The 17,856-nt window shown below is 46.4% G+C and overlaps 1 protein-coding gene and 1 long non-coding RNA gene across 2 annotated transcripts; one reads left to right on the top strand and one right to left on the bottom strand.

Annotated features, from left to right (window-relative positions):
* The first annotated feature begins 1,110 nt into the window (after positions 1–1,110).
* On the top strand, positions 1,111–4,917 carry pim3 (Pim-3 proto-oncogene, serine/threonine kinase). The gene is made up of 6 exons (XM_049760891.2): positions 1,111–1,735; positions 1,863–1,972; positions 2,049–2,099; positions 2,188–2,551; positions 3,044–3,220; positions 3,479–4,917. The coding sequence occupies exons 1-6, from the start codon at positions 1,648–1,650 to the stop codon at positions 3,682–3,684; spliced, it is 996 nt and encodes a 331-aa protein (XP_049616848.1). The 5' UTR covers positions 1,111–1,647; the 3' UTR covers positions 3,685–4,917.
* Positions 4,918–6,404: 1,487 nt separating this feature from the next.
* LOC125992195 (uncharacterized) lies at positions 6,405–16,209 on the bottom strand. The gene is made up of 3 exons (XR_007489550.1): positions 15,959–16,209; positions 10,160–10,263; positions 6,405–7,617 (listed from the first exon to the last, which is right to left on the bottom strand). It is a non-coding gene; the product is annotated as an uncharacterized lncRNA (long non-coding RNA).
* Between the last annotated feature and the right edge of the window lie 1,647 nt (positions 16,210–17,856).

Here is a 17,856-nt window from a genome sequence, read left to right on the forward strand (position 1 = left end):
TTTGACCTCCTCCAGTATTGTTGTTTTTACAGAATGTTGACCAAAGTGGGATGTCAAATAATAAAGTAAAAAAAAAAAATATAGAAGTATTTTATTCAACATAAATCTGGCGGTAGGTTTATACACAACGTTAAGCAATGCATAACTTGTATGAATTTCGCCGATTAATATATGAAACGAAATATAGAGCATTAAAGTAATTTACAACCTGCACGGTGTTTTCATATTTGCATTTACATAACTTTGCGCTGGCTCGGTCTGTGCCCCGATAACGTTCCGTGGAACTTTTCAAACGCTTTTTATTTGGTTAGCGGTCAAAAATACACACATACATGTACAGGTTATCAGCGGATAGAGGAGATAAACAGTGGAAAGTTCACAGCGAGCCAAGGTCATGTTGCCATGTGTGACAGTAAACGTGGAAAGTTTGAACTCCAGAATTGCACGGTTAACTTTGCAAACTTCGATCGGTGCGTGTTTTCAACTCGCTAACCTATTTTTCTCCCAAAACAATATCAAGTGGGATTCATGCAAGTACAAATCGTACCGAGTCTAAATGTTGCAAAGGCTTTGTTTGGATTTGAAAATTCAAAAGACAGAATAAACAGATTTGCACACCTTAATGACTAACTCTAGTAACTGACGTTTATGGATTAGTTTGGGTTGCTAAGTAGACTTGACTATTTATTTGGGTTCCACGCCCTCATGAACAAAGAACAGTGGTGATATGTTCATGACTAATTTGTCTACAAAATGACCTTTTCTTTTCCAACCAGACTGTCTGTCTCTTGCTGCATAAGTAATGGTGGGGGGTACAAGTAAATAAAAAAAGGGGGGGCGTCCAAAATTGCCGCCACGTGCACTCAAATGTCCGCTTTATTACAACAACTTTTACCTGATTGGCCAATGCCCAAAAGAAAGTATTTTTATACCACATCTGATTGGTTGCCGCCTCCGAGGCTATAGTGAACGTAGTGCGAATCTACCAGACAGGAATTCTTGCGCGTCTCCTACTATGAAAAAGTAGTCCCGTGATACAAATGGAGTTTCAAACCGTATTTTGGACTAAAAGTGTGTTTTATGATATTTTCTGTTTTTCATACGTGTTCGGATATGTATTTTGGGAAACGTGAGGTTTTTATCAGAAAGATTTGAACGAAAGGATCGCCCGGTATAGCGGCGGAGGGATACTTAACGTCCCACTGCGCGTCAAAATATTGGCTCTGGGAGAGAGCGTCAAAGCTCAGACAGCGGCAACACTTCAGGATAACAACACATCGCGGAGGACATTTTGACCTACTGCACGCGTGTGCGTTTCCAGAAATTCCGGACGTTACTTTTTTGTTGCTGTTGTTTCCTCGGAATCTACTATTTGTTTTTTTGGGGGTACCTCGACCCCTTCCGACCCGCTTTCATGTCGGCTTTCAGGCACCGGTGTGCGACTTTACGGTCGTGACACGATTTGAACGGGCGCGGTGCGGCCGAGTTGGCGCACTGCTGGGTTGGATATACCCCAAGACGATCCATACTACAATTTAGACGGCGCCCGAACCCTTTTAAAGTCTTTCTAGAAGTAGTCGAATCCCCTCTCTCTGGTTGCCTTGGATCACCACCACCGGCTTTTCATTTTTACCTCCTTTTTCTAATATGTTGCTGTCAAAGTTTGGTTCTTTTTCGCACATTTGCAACCCTTCGAGCATGGACCACCTCCCAGTGAAAATCCAGCTTCCGCCGGGTAAGTAAGCGTAACGTCGCAGCGTCTTGGTCAAAGCAAAAGACGGCTGGCAGCGGGGGAGGGAGACTTGAAAGAGGCTGTTGTGGAACTACTCGGGGAGCTAATCTTCGCCTTCCCCCCGAAACAGTCAAAGTGGAAAAGGAGCCGTTCGAGAAGGTCTACCAGGTGGGCTCCGTGGTGGGGAGCGGCGGCTTCGGAACAGTCTACGCCGGCAGCAGGCTCTCTGACGGGGCACCGGTGAGTCGCGGACGGTGTGGAGGAATTGAGAATTTCCTCTTGATGCGACTCTAAATGTTTTTTTTATTTACTCCAGGTCGCTGTCAAACACGTTGCCAAGGAAAGGGTGACCGAGTGGGGCTCGATTGTAAGTGTTTGTTTTGATGTAACATCGGGGCGGGCTGCGTGTAATCCCCGCAGTCATCATCACGGATTCCCTCGTTTTCTCCTCCTAGAATGGAAGCATGGTCCCGCTGGAGATTCTCCTGCTGAAGAAAGTCAGCTCCTCTTTTCGCGGAGTTATCAAATTGCTGGATTATTACGAGCGCGCCGACGGCTGGCTCCTGGTTATGGAGCGGCCGGAGCTCGTTAAGGACCTGTTCGACTTCATCACCGAGAAGGGCGCCCTGGACGAGGACGCGGCGCGGGGCTTTTTTCGGCAAGTCCTGGAAGCGGTGCGCCACTGCTACAGCTGCGGCGTGGTGCACCGGGACATCAAGGACGAGAACCTACTCGTGGATCTCCGCACCGGGGAGCTCAAGCTTATCGACTTTGGCTCCGGGGCGATCCTCAAGGACACCGTGTACACGGACTTTGACGGTAAGGTTGTTTTTTGGTCATTTCGGGCCCTTGATGCACTCGGTGCTATTTCCAGCCGCGGAGGCGTTTACTAGCCTGTGACGCAGTGATGTTTATGTTTTTAAGTTGGGGCGGGGGGCGGAGGGCTTTCCTCATATTAATCAATTTCAAATTGAATCGTGAGCGCTTGTGACGACTGCATGACGCATGATTCGTACGGGAACCGAATCGCGTGAGTCATAGTCGGGTCCGTCGAGTGCCACGTAAGGCGTTTGTTGTGAAACCCGAGCCGCGGCGTCACATGATGGGATCACGTTTCCTGCTCTGTGCTGATGAGGGAGGAGGAGGAAAAAAAAGGGGGGGGGGGGGGGGTATAGGTTAGCCGGTTTGTTGTGGTTGCACAGGGAGCTTCTCTCTCTCTTTTTTGCATGACCTAGAAACACCAACCATTTTTGTGCCTTTTTGTGCAGCCTCCATACTCATTGCCCCCCTTTTTTTTTTTTTTTCCTCTAGGTACTCGTGTGTACAGCCCACCAGAGTGGATCCGCTTCCACAGATACCACGGACGCTCCGCCACGGTGTGGTCGCTCGGCGTGCTGCTTTACGACATGGTGTGCGGAGACATCCCCTTCGAGCAGGATGAGGAGATCCTCCGGGGAAGAGTGTACTTCAGGAGGAGGGTGTCAGCTGGTGAGTTGCTGCAAGTACACACGCGCGGCCGCAAAGATTGCCTCTGTCGCCCCCTAGCTGCAGCAAGTAGTACTAATGGGATCCGGAACTAACTGGTGTGAAAAGAATGAATTGCAGCAGTGTTTCCAAATTGTTTATTGAGCCAAGGCACTTGTTTTATTTACTGGGGGGGGGATCTAATATATTTACAGTTAATGAATAATTGTCCGAATAATGAAGTGAAAGCGTCCCTCTGAGCTTGCTCTCTTGATTCCCCAGAGTGCCAGCAGCTGATCAAATGGTGCCTGGCCCTGCGGCCCTCCGACCGGCCCACACTGGAGCAGATCTACGACCACGCCTGGATGCGGGCGACGGCCGAGGCGCCCGACTCCAATCCCGAGGAGCCGGCCGCCGTCGACATCCGCCTGCGGACCATCGCCACCGATTCGTCGTCGAGCACAACCTCAAGCAAGGGGAGCCTCTGAGGAGCAGTCTGAAGGACTCTAAAGACTTGCCGTGGGGGGGGGTTCAGCAACACGTTGTTGTTGTTTCTCTTAAAAAGTTGTTTCCCGACGGGGAACATGTTGCTGTTTGGTTGCAACTGTTTGTTGTTGCTTCTCTTACCCCCAAAAATTCCCTTTTTTTCCATTCAGTTGTTTCCTGAAGGGGAACATGTTGGCTGTTTGGTTGGTCTTACCAGCACTATTTATTTCCCCTTGTTTGAACTTGTTTTTGTCAGTAGGCTGGTATATGCATCTGGCAAGGCCTTCCTATTCAGATATGGCTGCTCTCATAGAGCTTTGGGGAAAACACTTTTTTTTTTTTTTTAAATTCAACGTTTTAATTTTGGAGTGCCTTTTTTTGTTTGGAACGCTGCTTGTTCTGGGGGCTTTTCATCTCAGCAGTTTTCAACATTTGTTTTTTTTCGGACTCAAACCTCAGTGACCGGAGAGCGTCTCCGTCACTACAAGCCAAGTAGCCCCCAGTTGAGAGGTTGCGAGAGCATCAGAGAGGAGAGAATAGAATACTTGAAACACACATGCGCGACTGTGTATCACTCTTGGAAGCTGCTCACTCACTCTATAGCCTGAACAGGTGTTTTGGAAACTGGATCCTGTCTTTTCTGAATGTCTACAACATGTCAACAGACGCATACACCTCGACCCCGCTCGGCCTTTTTTCTCCTCTCTCTTTTTCCCTCCCGCTGTGTTCAGCCATGCCTGTTGCGAGTTCTGTCGCCTCTTGAACGTTTTTTGCCTCCCGCCATCTCACCGCTTGACACGTTATGCCCCACCCCCCCTCGGCCCCTCTCGGGGCTCCTCGGGGGGGGGTGAAATGCACAATCAATGCAATATTCATAGACTGTGTTGTTGGGTTTTTTTTTTCTTTTTTTTTGGCAAATATTGTACAGTGTGTTTCCTCCCGCCTCTTTTAGTGTGTATATTTTTTCCCCCTCCTCCCCATTTTCATTTAATTTATTTGTCAACAAAACATGTAGACATTCCACATTCTGTGGTTATTTATTTATTTATTGTCTGCTTAAACTCCCTTCCCTTTAAAAACGATTTTTTTTTTTTTTGCATATTCTACTTTGCATTTAGTTTGCATTCCTAACTTATTTTTACATATCGACAATTTTTTTTCCTTTTTGTAGATGTGGAGGATGCACTGACAATTGTCGATGTAAAGCAGAATAAAACAAGTTTACTTAAATTTGAGAGGATTTGAATGTTATTTAACTACTTTGGACGTTGACTCCATCTGTACTTTGAAGTTGAAAACAATTAGCTTTTCACACAACCGCGCCACATTCAACACCTTCGGGCTCAACGTTGCCACTCGGGGTCCCGAAGGATTTAATATTGCTTTTTTTTTTTATACCAAATTTTCAATTAAAATCCCACTTTTATGTACAGAAATAACTGGTGTCGTGATTATTTCAAAGTGCAAGAATGCAATGTAACTTTTTTATTCGACCACAAAGACTAGCATGACCGCGCCAAGACATCACAGCAGTCATTAACCGCACGACAATGTGCAAAAACCACGCTACAAATAAGAGGCACATGTTCTAGGCTGGAGACAGTCACAGCTGGAGTGTAAAACAGGCTCCTCTGGTTCCTCTAACCCTTCTGACCTCCACTAGTTACCAAGTAGTGCTGTTAAAGCACTGTTCTCATTCATCAAGTTAATTTATTAACTCTGCTCGAACGACCCGGCTAATCCTCCCATTCATTGTCTTAACAGCATGTAAATGAGCGCCATCTTGTCTTCATCAAAACCTCACAGATGACAGTGAGGCCTCATCCACTCTCACTGTGAAATCCTCATTAAGTGGAGATGGGTGGGCATATGGTCTCCACCCCCACGCACACACTTTTATCAATGTCCATTAGTATCTAGAGGAACACAACCATTTATATATTAACTCTTAATATGATCTGTTTCCTATCTAAATGATGTCATATGACGTGTCCTGACTTGCACGAGTATGCAAAGCAATTCAGATAAGTCGAAGAGACTTTCGTAGGTGACGAGTCGCCAGACACGAGAGGGAGATGCCAGATGGTCTCCAGGGGCCCTGAAGGCCTTCGGCGGGCGCAGATGGGCCGGTGGGTGTCAACCCACACAGGCGGCACAGGCTGCGACGCCAGCGCCGAGAACAGGAAAAGACGAGACGAGAGATTGCACCGCCGTTGCCAGTGATACTACACTTCACACTAGCTTCTTTGTTTCTCCGTGGATCTAACTGTGAGTGGTTGTGTGTCCATCCGTCTGACCCCGCTTTGAGGACACGCGGCCATTAGAATGCACGAGTTTGTATTGGTCCATGCTATGTTGTGCTTAAGCACGTCATTTTGCTTCTGTGTGACGTCACAATTAAATCTATACTGACTCTCATACTTTGAAAATATCTATAATTATTGTTGCATTTTATTATCTATTGACATTGAGGTAAAAGGCAGTATAACGAATCTAACTTGTTTTGTTACGTCGTTCTATACTTTATACTTTTAGCGCCGATAAAACATACTTTATGGATAAAATGCCGTTTAATACGCAAACATGTTTACAAAATAATGTAACATGCATGCCAAGCCTTTAGGTGGCGCTGCACTTTCAGAAGAAACAGGAAGTGATAGCGCGGCAATTTCCGGTTTGCCATGCCCAAACTTTAATGAACGAAATACTCTTTTGTCTTGGAGATTGTGGTGTGTATTGCGGCTCTACTGGACATTTTAGTGAGATATGCATTATTTAAATACATAACGAGAAGAAGTTTGTATTATATTTTATTTTTTATAACGAGTAGAAGTAGCGTTTGCTAAAAACAAAATGCTATTGTTAGCAACAACGCTAACACGTCACTCGTAATCAATCCATTTTGACATTTAACTTGTCGTATTTCTTAATTCATATTTATTTAGCTAATTTATTCAAATATTTTTTCTTAAACTATCTTCAGCTTCAGTTTGAACATTGCCCCATGTGTTGTGTAGATGTGGAGGCCTCCTGCTCGGGGCTTGCCACCTCATGGTCTGGTCCTGGTGTTCATTAAAAGTTGCGCCACTGCCAGCAGAGGACTACCTGGCTGCGAAGCTGGAGGCAACCTGCTGCTCACCCTGAAGGAACCCTTTGTTCTGTTGAACACCACGTATTCATGAGCGGTAAGTATGGGCACACGCAGAGATAAAATGTTTTTTTTAGGGTGATTATAAACCTTCAAACAATGGCAATTTTAACAAACACACAAAGAGCTTACAACACTTCTCACAAGCAGCCATTATCTTTGCTGTGTGTAAACAATTACTATTACTAGAGATTAGTTGAGGACGTTCTCTGCCCATGATAAAAAAAAAGTTCTGAAGCTTGGCATGACAACAGAAACTCAAAAAGCTTGATCAGTACTATGTGTAATGTAATGAATAGGCGGAATAAAATATTAATCGTTAAAATCGGAATCAAAGCAATAATTTCGGCCCTCGGGCTTCCAGCAAAGTGACAGAAGGGTTTGTGTGCTGCCAGAGTGCACCTCAATTTTATGGAAATTATTATTAGAGCAAAATATCTTTCAGCAAAGTTATGAACCGCACACTAAAAACCAGATTGACAAATTTGAGATCATCGTTGCGTAAGGTTCCGATGTAGTCTACCCCTTTCATTAATTTTACACCAGTCAATAGAGTTTATCGAGTAGAAATTCTCCAAGCTTTCTGGGCTCGTGTTTCATTCCAACAAATGAGGTCCGATGATGAATGACGATCTGGTCGGTTCACAATGCATGTCGGGATTGAGTCCAGCCGACCGTGACCTCCTAACTAAATAGTGAAAAGGAAGATTGCCGTCACGGTTGAGAGTACAGAAGGACTTCTTTTCAGTCACGTTTTGTTCGGAGGATCCCTGAAGACACGACTCACCTGTAGATTAAAAATTCATGCGTTTTGTTTTGTTGTTTTTCCTGACTTCCTGACCAAACGAAAACAATTGCTAGCGAGGAATGTGATCACAGTTTCGCCGACCTCAAAGTCTTTGAATTGGAAGAAATGTGAGAATGTTTCGCACCCTGAGGTGTATCAATGCATCAATTGTGTCGGCTCCTCAGCACCGGGTTTCACTCGGACGCTCCGGTCCAAACTGGGACAAACGTGATTTAAACAGCCTTTCATTTATGTTTTGAAATCACAGTCATTGTATCTTCACCCCCTTCCCCTCTCTTGTTTACCTGTGACTCCGTATCCACGGCGATGGCCGAAGTCGTCACGGCGATTATGTTACAACCAGGACATTCAGTTCCCAGACGCGGCGGAAAACGTGTTAGTCTCGATAATAATAATAATGTGACACTACAAAGGCAATCATAAAGCGAGAACGTACAGAACCTCCACGACATGCTGGGGAAAATTCTGTTCGAGCGCAAGTGCTGGCCCAGCAAGAATTCCGAAAGCGAGCGAGTAAAGTGCATCGATGTGACCTGCAGCGCAGAAACTCCGACGCGGGCCCAACATAACTAGGTCACACGCGGCATCATAACACGCACACACTCAAGTGCAAACACGGTCGGTCGTGTGCAACGAGGTCGGCGCTCTCGGCCTACTTTGCGCCGCACGTCACCAAGATGGACTAATTAAGGCAGCGCTGCAGTTTTTAAAGTTCTCGCGGTCCCCGGTTAGTCCAAATCAAAAGGAGCCAGTGACATCACGCGGCGTGTTTTAATTCACAAGCCTTTTGAATTTCCGCTTGGGCGTTAAAACCGAGTCGGCCGATCAATCAAATGCGCTCGAAGGCTTCCTTCCCGTTGTAATTCTTCTCCCTGGCAAAGCCCGAGCAAATGGCAGCCGTCCAAACGTGGGTGGCGAGGCGCTCAGGTGGATGGCAAAGGTCCCGAAAAAGGACTTGGTTACCCAACATGCCGTTGCCGCCGCCACCGCCGCTCGCTTTGTTTTGTTTTCGAAGCAAGGAGGCAAGCTCAGTAGCTTAAAAGAATGCACTCAGTGAACAGCCGAGATTACTTCCGCTCCAGCAACTTTGAGTTGAGCAAGCACGGCAACGCAGGCAGCGACCCCCCCCCACCCCCCACCCCTCCTCCGATTAGCAGAGCACGCTCGGCTTCCTGTTTTCAAGCGCGGCTATCTGCCATTATTGCGTTCGGTGCGTTTATTCATGTTTGCGTCTCGCCGGATTATCTCCGCTGACGTCGCCGCCGAAGGTTACCACTATCAAGTAACTTGCCGTATGTCGGGACTTTTCCGTTGTGTGTAAACAATGCGCTTCATCTCGTCAATTTGTGTCGGCAGATAAGGCGGCCGCGGACCCGGCGTTACGGCGACCTTTAAAACAATACGCTCGCCCGTCTCGGCGAGGTCACGCCGTCGCGTATTCCGCCGTTGAGAAATTCGTAGGGAAGCTAAGTTAATACGAATGAGTAACATCATCTTCCGGAAGTGAAAGCCAGCTGCCACCGAACATACCGATGACATCACGGAGAAGGAAAATTTCTGTGGACAAAAGTATTTGGACACCATCTTTTCCGATTAATACAACATACGAGCCGTGTCGTCCCTCTTTACATTGAACTTGACGATATCTGAAAATGCCGAGATGATGTGAAGGATTTGTAGCCGGCAGGCTTTTGGGAGGAGGGGCAAAGATGGAGTTCAGTGGTGGGCCAGAGCACAAGCGCCGGTCACTTTAAGCTCGAGGCTAAAAAGATACCATCTTGAAGCGTATAGGTCACTCATATTCAGATTTGATGCGGTCACGCTTGAACGTACAGTATCTCTTTGAACGCAGTCAAGCGTGAAATATTCTGAGTGAAAGCATAAAAAAAAAAAAAAGCATGCGCTGACTGTTTTAAATTTCAATATGCGAGATGATCCCAGGTCACCATGGCGATGAAAAAGCTTTGGTAAGCCGGTCTGTTTTTGCGAAGCTCAAAAACGGCAGACCGACTTTTTACAGGGTTGTTCTTGTGGTGTGTTAGCAAGTTCTCGGGTTCTAGTAAAAATGAAAACATTCCATGGAAAATAAAGCAAGTGGTGTGTCGGTCAAGTGACATTTATTGCTGTGCTGAAATCTTATTTTTAGAACAAAGCCAGTCCATTTTAAGAGCAAACAAAAGTGTCATTCGAACGCCTCAGGGGAGGGGGGGGGGGGGGCGAAGTCATCCTCCATTGATGTGGCCGCCGGCGTCATGTGACGTTTTATGTCGCGTGATAAATACCAGCGCCTCGCTCCCGTGTATATTTGACACACGTTTGTCCGGCTAAAAATAGATTTGGAGTGAGCCGTTCAGTGGATGTTTAATTATTCAAGAGCTGGAAAAAGCTCGACTGCGTGTCACTGTGTCGTTCACTTGCTGTTGTGTGATAACAATGTCTCCTAGAAACCCCCCCCCCCCCCCAACACCTCCAATCAAAAACATCACCGGAGTAAGCGACGTCACGGTCTTTCCATATTTACCTCCTCAACTTGCCCCCGCTGTGACAAAGCATTTATTGGCTCCAGTTTACGATGTTGTCCGCACACTCAATGCCGTGCCTCATCGTATTTGGGAACATGACATTCTGTAAAAAATAATAAATACATCATCAAAATATGTCGCTTTTCCTATTTACGAGTACAAAAAGGACTCCAGAGGAAGGAAAGAACATCTGCAGACTTTATGAATTAAGATATGAATGTAGGTCATAGTTGACAACAAAGCATTCTAAAAATAAGTTTGTACTATATTACAATTGTAAGGTATATAAAAAAATATAGGCTACATCATAAGTGCACTGCCCCCTACTGTTTAGGAAGATTAATGTATTCGGACACTTAATGGTGACTTCCTGTTAACTCGCGTCGCTGTAAAACAAAAAACGATCTTGGGAAAGGGGGCCCTCCGTTTAGATCGGCTTATTTACGGTCGGTACAACGATGTGCCCGCATGCATTCAATCGGGCGAGTTCATTCAGGTCACTTGTTGGCAGCGTCCATGGAAGCAGTTTGCCCCCAGTCACACGCCGGCCCAAATGCATGAACCCCTCTGACCCCCCCCCCCCAAACCAGGGGGTGCACGTAAACAGCGAGGCATGTCGGGAATGCCCACGTGCATTGACAGAAGAGGTTTTGTGCCGCCGGTGGCATTTGTTTGGTTAATCACGCCGGCGTCCATTGTTATTGGCCGGGCTGGGGGCGGGGCCTCCTCGATCCGCTGAAAGAACCTATGAGCATCAGCAACATACTGCGTCGCTTTCATCAGGTGGGGTGTTAGGCCATGCTGTAATGTCGCGCAAAAGAAGCACCATGCATTATTTCCCCTCCACAGATTTTTTTTTTAACTCCCACAACGGCGCAAACGTCCCTTTGTACCCGTCTAAAACCAATATTCTAATTTTTGATGTTTAACACTACTTAAGAAAAGCTGGTTGAAATCAGGCCAGAGAAATTCCAGCATGAATCTTTTGTCATTTGTCTCATCCAGATGTTTCACAAGCTGTGACCACCTGCTAGCATTGGAAAGACACGTCCAAAAACATCTGGCTCTCCGGAAAGCAACCAGAGCATGTTCTCACTTGCACAAATGTGGCGGCATCATCAAACAAGAAATCAAGGTAGCAAAAAAAAAAAAAAAAAAAAATCCCCATGACTCATCACAAATGAATGATAACGTTCTTCCAGTTAAGATTGTATTTGTTTGAATTGAAACCATCCGGAAAGATATTTTTCCATCGACCAATCTGTCTCGAAGCGAATTATACAGAAGAGCATTTGTTGTAATTGTCATTTGCATCTTTTTTTTTTTTAATCGCTAAACACCTGGATGGGTGAGATGAGGTGACCGCACAATCCCTTCATTTCCCTCCTCTGTGCACAACAAGGCCATTGTGTTCATTTCCGTGTGATGTGGCCAGGTGGGGGATTTTGGAGAGACAAAAAAAAAAAAAAAAACGACAACCCACGCATTGTTTCATCTCGGGACAGGTGTGCGCAAACGTGTTACAAAACAAATTTGTCAAAACAAGCTTTTAAGATCATTCCTAGTTTCCCATCATCTCCAAGTCGGGGTGGTTCCCCCCGTTTGACAAACAGAGTTGCCAGTGTGCAGCCGAGGAGCAAGGTGACGCCAGTGGGCCACACTGACGCCGTTGTTCCGAGGAACCGGTGAGGGGGGGGGGGGGGGGGGGGCTGCGAGGAGAGGGCCTGGGAATGCGCTGGTGGTGATGGCAGGAATTTAGGGGTGCGTGAAGGCCCCCTCCTTCGAAAGGGAGGCCGCCGTTGAGACGCTAGGATTGGTGCATGTGAGCACGATGTGTCAGCGTGGGGGGTAAAAGTTACATCTGCTCCCAGTTTGGTCTGCACCCCCCCACACCACCACCACCACCCCTTAGCTTGCAAATAAACGGGAGGACCACTAACCAGAATTACGACAGAAAGTCCATTCAAGGACAGCACAAAAAACCGCTGAACACGCACCAACTCATTTCGCGAGATCAGCTTTTGCAATCGAGTAGCGTTGTCGTGAATTACGACTCGAGAGAGTCGCTTGTCAGGGATGCGGAACTGGGCCAGCTTCCATCTGGCAGCGCCCGCAAACCTCTTTCAGAGTCGGGCCGTTGCTAGGATGGAACTGCCGGGCGTTCAATAGCCCCTTTTTCGGGTCATGTAAAAAAAACAGCCGGTTCTAAAATGGCCGATTAAAATTGGTCGGGTCTTATATCCATTAAATTTTCTCCAATGCGCTTTCTATTCCGGTCCGGCGTAATGTGTATGTGGTTTGCTTGGAGATGACAAGCGGAGCTCAAGTTGGGAGTTGTTACATAATTCCCGCTCTGCTAGCATCCATCTGGGAATACTCTTTTGTGGCAGCGTGCGTGTAGGCGAGAGAAGGATGGGAAAAAGTCAAGTGAGTCGGTGTGTGTGTGTGTGTGCGTACAGCCCGTCGTACGCTTCGGATGCAATTTCTAAATACGTTCGAGTGCCGAACGGATGGTTTGAATGGAGCGACAGCGTAAGCGCGGGGGCGGCGGGCAGGCTGGTGCGTGGGCACCTCGGCCTCCACGACGGGCTTCCACTCGGCCATTCACTGCCATCCGCTAAAGAGCTCCAGAACGGCGGGAGCCGGGCCAAGCCGGAACCGCGCTGTCGCTTTGGCCGCTCCGACGTTATGTAAAACGGCCACATCAAGCTGTGCAGTCATTCGCTCGCACGCTTCATTTACATTTCAAGTGACCGACGGGCAGAGGAAGCTTCTCTTCCCGCTCCGGAGGCGACGGCGTTCCACCAGGCGCCGGCTCACGATATTAAATCAGTTCTTCACTCCATTTTAATTCGAACGACAACTGTTTGCAGGTCCTGTATTGGACTTCATAAGGTGTACCTAATGAAGTGGCCAGTGTGTAGCCGCTAAATTCCAAACGGGGCACAATGGGTTGAATGGCGTGTGCCAATGTGGAGTGAGTGGCACGTGATTGGCCAGATATACAGGATGTCCAAAAAGCGCTGAGCGGACAGAGAGGCGCTGCGGCTTATTCGCTGAGCCAGCATCCCTAATCGCTGTTTGTCTGAATGTCAACTCCGGCAACACACAAAATGTCCGCTCGTATCAGGTTCAGCTTTTATTGTGCGGTGATCCGCCGTATTTTTGCGCTTTTGCTCCTCCCAAATTATTTTTCTTTTGAATGCAACTCGGAAAAACTCACTAATTTGCATTTTTTTCCTGCTCTTTCCGAAGTACCTTAAGATGCCACTAGGTGGTGCCAAAGTCTTGACAATTTAGAAAGTAGTACACCCGCTCTTATCGAATATCGAATAAATTGCCGGCTCCCAAAAACATTTCTTAATTCACAATGACCCAAAGTAGCCTCAGTGATGTTTGTAAGCGCTCCCAGCCAGAAAAAACAAAAAAATCCTCCAAACTACTCCCAACCCAAAATTGACACTCAGTTCTGTTTCATATCCGTAACAAGGGCACAAGTGCAATGGACGCCTGTTGTTGCAAGCCTGCTTTTTTTCCCGCTCCCTTCAGGGCCCGTGTGGTTTTTCCAGCGTCGCAACCCTCTCGTGTTCTCTCTTATTATATCACGGCCAGAACGGTACTATCAAATAAAAGAGGGATCAGGGAAGATGACGACCCGGGCGAGCCGATCCCAAGGGGGCCAAAAAAACAAACAAAGGTCGGCCTTGCAATTTAAAGCTATATTAAGCAGACAACTACAACAACACAACACCGCAAAATACAACACACGTGTTATTTGCAACCCGCTTATCTGCCCGAGTGCCAGCACGCGTGTCTTCATTTACACTCCGCCTTCTATTTTTAATTCTTACCCTCAGTTGCACTCGAACGCACCACAAAGATAACAAGCAATAGAAGTAATTCCCGTTTTTGTATGCAAACACTCCACACCTTTAGGGGGCGCTGGTCTGAAGCTAAAATTCATCATCTCAATCTAATCAAACATGAGTTAATAATTTAAAGGAAATTAGAGTTCCCGGTTTGAATCGAAAATTGATGATTTTGAATGAGATCCAATTTTTAAATACCAAGTCTTTCTCCAGGCCGAAAAGGTCTTGTTATTGTTAATTCAGGTGCAAGTAAGCGGCTCGTTCATTTGTTTACGACAGTTGATGTTATTCCAACGACGAGCCTGCATAGTCATGAGATGACTCGACACCAAGCGACTCCTTCAGCGCATGATGTTTTCCTTTCCTGTCTAGAAATACACCGGAAAAATCTAACACGTGTCCTTCCAGCAATACTAATCTACAGAATCCCCTTCAGACCACCTCCTCCGTCTCGCTCCTTGTCTGTTTACACCCGCCGGTATCAACAAGGCCCGAGCACCATGGTAGCGAGCGGCAGCGGCTACGTGGGGAAGCGAAACTGCTTCCAGCCTGGCTTTGTTGACGCCGTGCTTGTCAGTGAGGTGGAAAAATGCTTTTGATGTGAAGGGGGCCCCGCTCCTGCAGGTGCTAAACGGGGTCAACAATGCAGAATAGTGCCTATTCATAAAAAAAAGTAGGTCAGGAAAAAAATGACAGAAATTGGGGGGACGCTTATAAGTTCAACTTTAATCATTGTGAAATACAAAAGCCCCAGGTTCGGAATTGTGGACTGTAGTCCCCCCCTCCCACCTCGGCGTGCTTTCCGACTCCAGCTGCAGAGCGAGCCGAAATGAGCTTGACCGCATCACAGGGCGGCAAATTGAAGGAGCGTTCCGACTTCAGAGGCCCGCTGACGTCCCGGTGAAGAAAAAAAAAAGCCAGCGCTGCCACATCTGGCTCACGGTTTTGCCTCGGCCTCCCTCGCCTCCTGTGATTATCTCTCCCTCTCCCACCCGTCTTCCAGTAGAACAAAGAGGATTGTTGTTGAAGGACAGCCATGGGAAACAAGTTGGAGAATCACTCGGGGTGCCGGGGAGGAGAGGGCACAGTGTTCCGGTTGGTTCAAGTTTAAAAAAAAAGTTCCTGAATGGAGATTAAAGGGCTAACAGCGCACTTTGTTTCCCAGCATGCTTCTGGGTTTCCTCAGCAACCCCCCCCCCCTCTCCCCTTGTCCGTTTGGTGTCCTCATCCTCACCCCTTTGAAGCATGTGCTCCGCAGATGAGATTTACTGAAAAACCAGTCCACGAGAAAAGATCCCGACGCTGTCCGTTAATGCACACGACGTGAATTCCGACGGCTGAGGCCAAGACGGGCCGGTTTGAATAGGAAGTGGCTCCAGGAGGTCTTACTCCCGATCTTCTCTCAATCGTGTAACAATTGAGTACGGAGACGAAAACCACCTGATCATAAGTCACAGTATTTAAATAGTTGACTCAAACTCCAACCATGTGTAAGAATTACATATCATATATAAAATAGGTTGTACAGGATTAATACGAGCATATTTCTTCGGGGAGGCACTGCCCTCACGGCTCCCCCTCTAGCTCCGCCGGTGCTTCTGGCCGCAAATTGGTGTTGTCTGTCTGGCTTCCGCTATCAAGATCCGATCTCTTCCCCCATCTGTCATTGCGCCACGTAACATGAGCTAATTTAGCCAACGGACTCCGTTATTAGTCACTACGCTGACTCACGCCACCTAAAGCCGTCTCGCTTTGTGTCGGTTTCCCCGTCCAAGACGCTCATGCAGGCAGATGCAACTGGGCTGTCATGTTAAGCGTGTCACCAAACAGCAGATGTTCAAAGGTTTTGAGAACCTCTAATGTGGCCTACTGTCCTTTTGGATCAGGTCTTGCAACAGGCCATTATTAAGGGTGCTTTAGTTTGGTTACCTGTTGGAACAGCTTTGGACCAGATGCTCTTCTCAAGAACGCGCCACATTCCGAGATTCCTTCACTCGGGGAATCCAGAAGGCTCTTGTTAAGACATTCCTTCAGGAATGCTTCAGGTGTCCAAACCATGACCTGAGCAGAAGCAGGAAATGTATGGTTGCATATAATCCCTTTATTCAATCCCCGAGGCGTGGGGTGGGGGTGTCAGAATGAATATCCGACTTTTCTACACATGAGGCGTCAGACTTGAAATTGGCGTGAAATGGAGATGAAGGGCACGAAGAAGGCTTTGGATTACAGCTGAGCACGGGCAGGTCTTGACTGGCTTGCCCCCTGCACCTCGGCGGGCCTGTCAAGTCAAAACAGGTGACATCATTGCACAGGAAGTCTTATTGGAAACGCGGAAACCAAAGTTAAGAAAAATATGCTTTGATCTAAAACAAACATAACACTCCATTAGGAACACCTGTAATGGCAGCCAATAAAGTTACGCAACTTTGACTAACACGGATAAATAGAAGTGTTTATTTAACAATATATTTAATATTGTGGTAATAGAAGCTGCATTGCAAATATTGTGAGCTTCCAAATTTCTACATTAAACTTCAGTGATGTATTTACTTAGTTTAGAGGAATGACGGTTGGAAATAAATTGGCTTTTTTTTTTTCTTACAGTGAGCTTTTTCAGTGCAATGCAAAGCAATCCGTGAGTCAATGCTGCACCCTGGTGGACAACTAATAAAGAAGCAATCGATACCAAGTCATGCAATTTGGATGACCATTGTATCCTGCACTGGTGAGTAAAAATGTTTTACTTATCAAGGGGAAATAATGCTTTGTTACTATGCAGGGGTGGGCACTGTATGGGCCAATCTTCGCCCATTAATGCTTTGATTCGGAAGGTGATTTAATATTTATTATTTTTACATCAACAAAAAGAATCTTTTTCACTCCCTAGACTAATTTTGCTGTTACTTCGCACCGTTTAATGGAATTTTGACGTTTTATTGTAAAGGTCTTAAGATTACGACGTATTTGAACGCAACGCATGAATTCGCCGTGTTCTCGCGAGATTATGCCGCGTCACATGCGGAAGTCGCTTTCGCAACAGTGTTTTCCGTCCAGTGCACGTTAATCTAGCTACAAACGAGTATTTTTGAGGATTTCAACTGAGTGAATTGGGAGAAAGCATGTCTTCTGTCACATGAAGTGATAATAATTGAATAAAATCCAAAGTTAACCTAAAATTAAGGCGGTAATGTCATTGCATCATTTTCGATGTGCTCTGCGTGCAACGCTGCCGTCTTGTGGCCAATTCGAGTAATCACACCCTGGTGTGAAAAAAAAAATAAAAAATACTGTTAGTCAGCTGATTGAGGGAAACAAGTTAGAGCAACGTCAACTAATGACCCCTAAAAAATTACACACTGGGAAAAGCTATACACCTGAAAATTAAATGTTTGGGCTCTAAAATTATGCAGTGTTGGAATAGTTTCATTTAGTCATTCTCTTACCACTAGAGGGAGCCCACATACAACTCTTCAATATTGTTTCACTGCGAAGTGGATGTGACGTCCTGCACTTCTCAGATTCACTTTTATTATTAAAAGAAATGTAGCAGAATAATGAAACGCTTATGGTCAAGCAGACATTTAAGCACAATGATGACTGCTTTCTTTGCACCATTTTTATTACTTTTAATAGGCCTTGATGATAGTATCCCCATTATCACTTAGAAGGCTGTGTAATGATGAATAATCACCGTTTTGGGCAGATATAAATGGCGGCATTATTCAATTGCGCTTCAGGCTGCGTGGAGGCGTGGGCCGGCTCCCAACAATCCTTATTTGGATTATTATTGGCTTAATCATGACACCGCTTCAATACTGCCAGTCAGG

The sequence above is a fragment of the Syngnathus scovelli genome, chromosome 22 (genome assembly GCF_024217435.2).
Source record: "Syngnathus scovelli strain Florida chromosome 22, RoL_Ssco_1.2, whole genome shotgun sequence".
NCBI classification, from domain to species: Eukaryota; Metazoa; Chordata; class Actinopteri; order Syngnathiformes; family Syngnathidae; genus Syngnathus; species Syngnathus scovelli.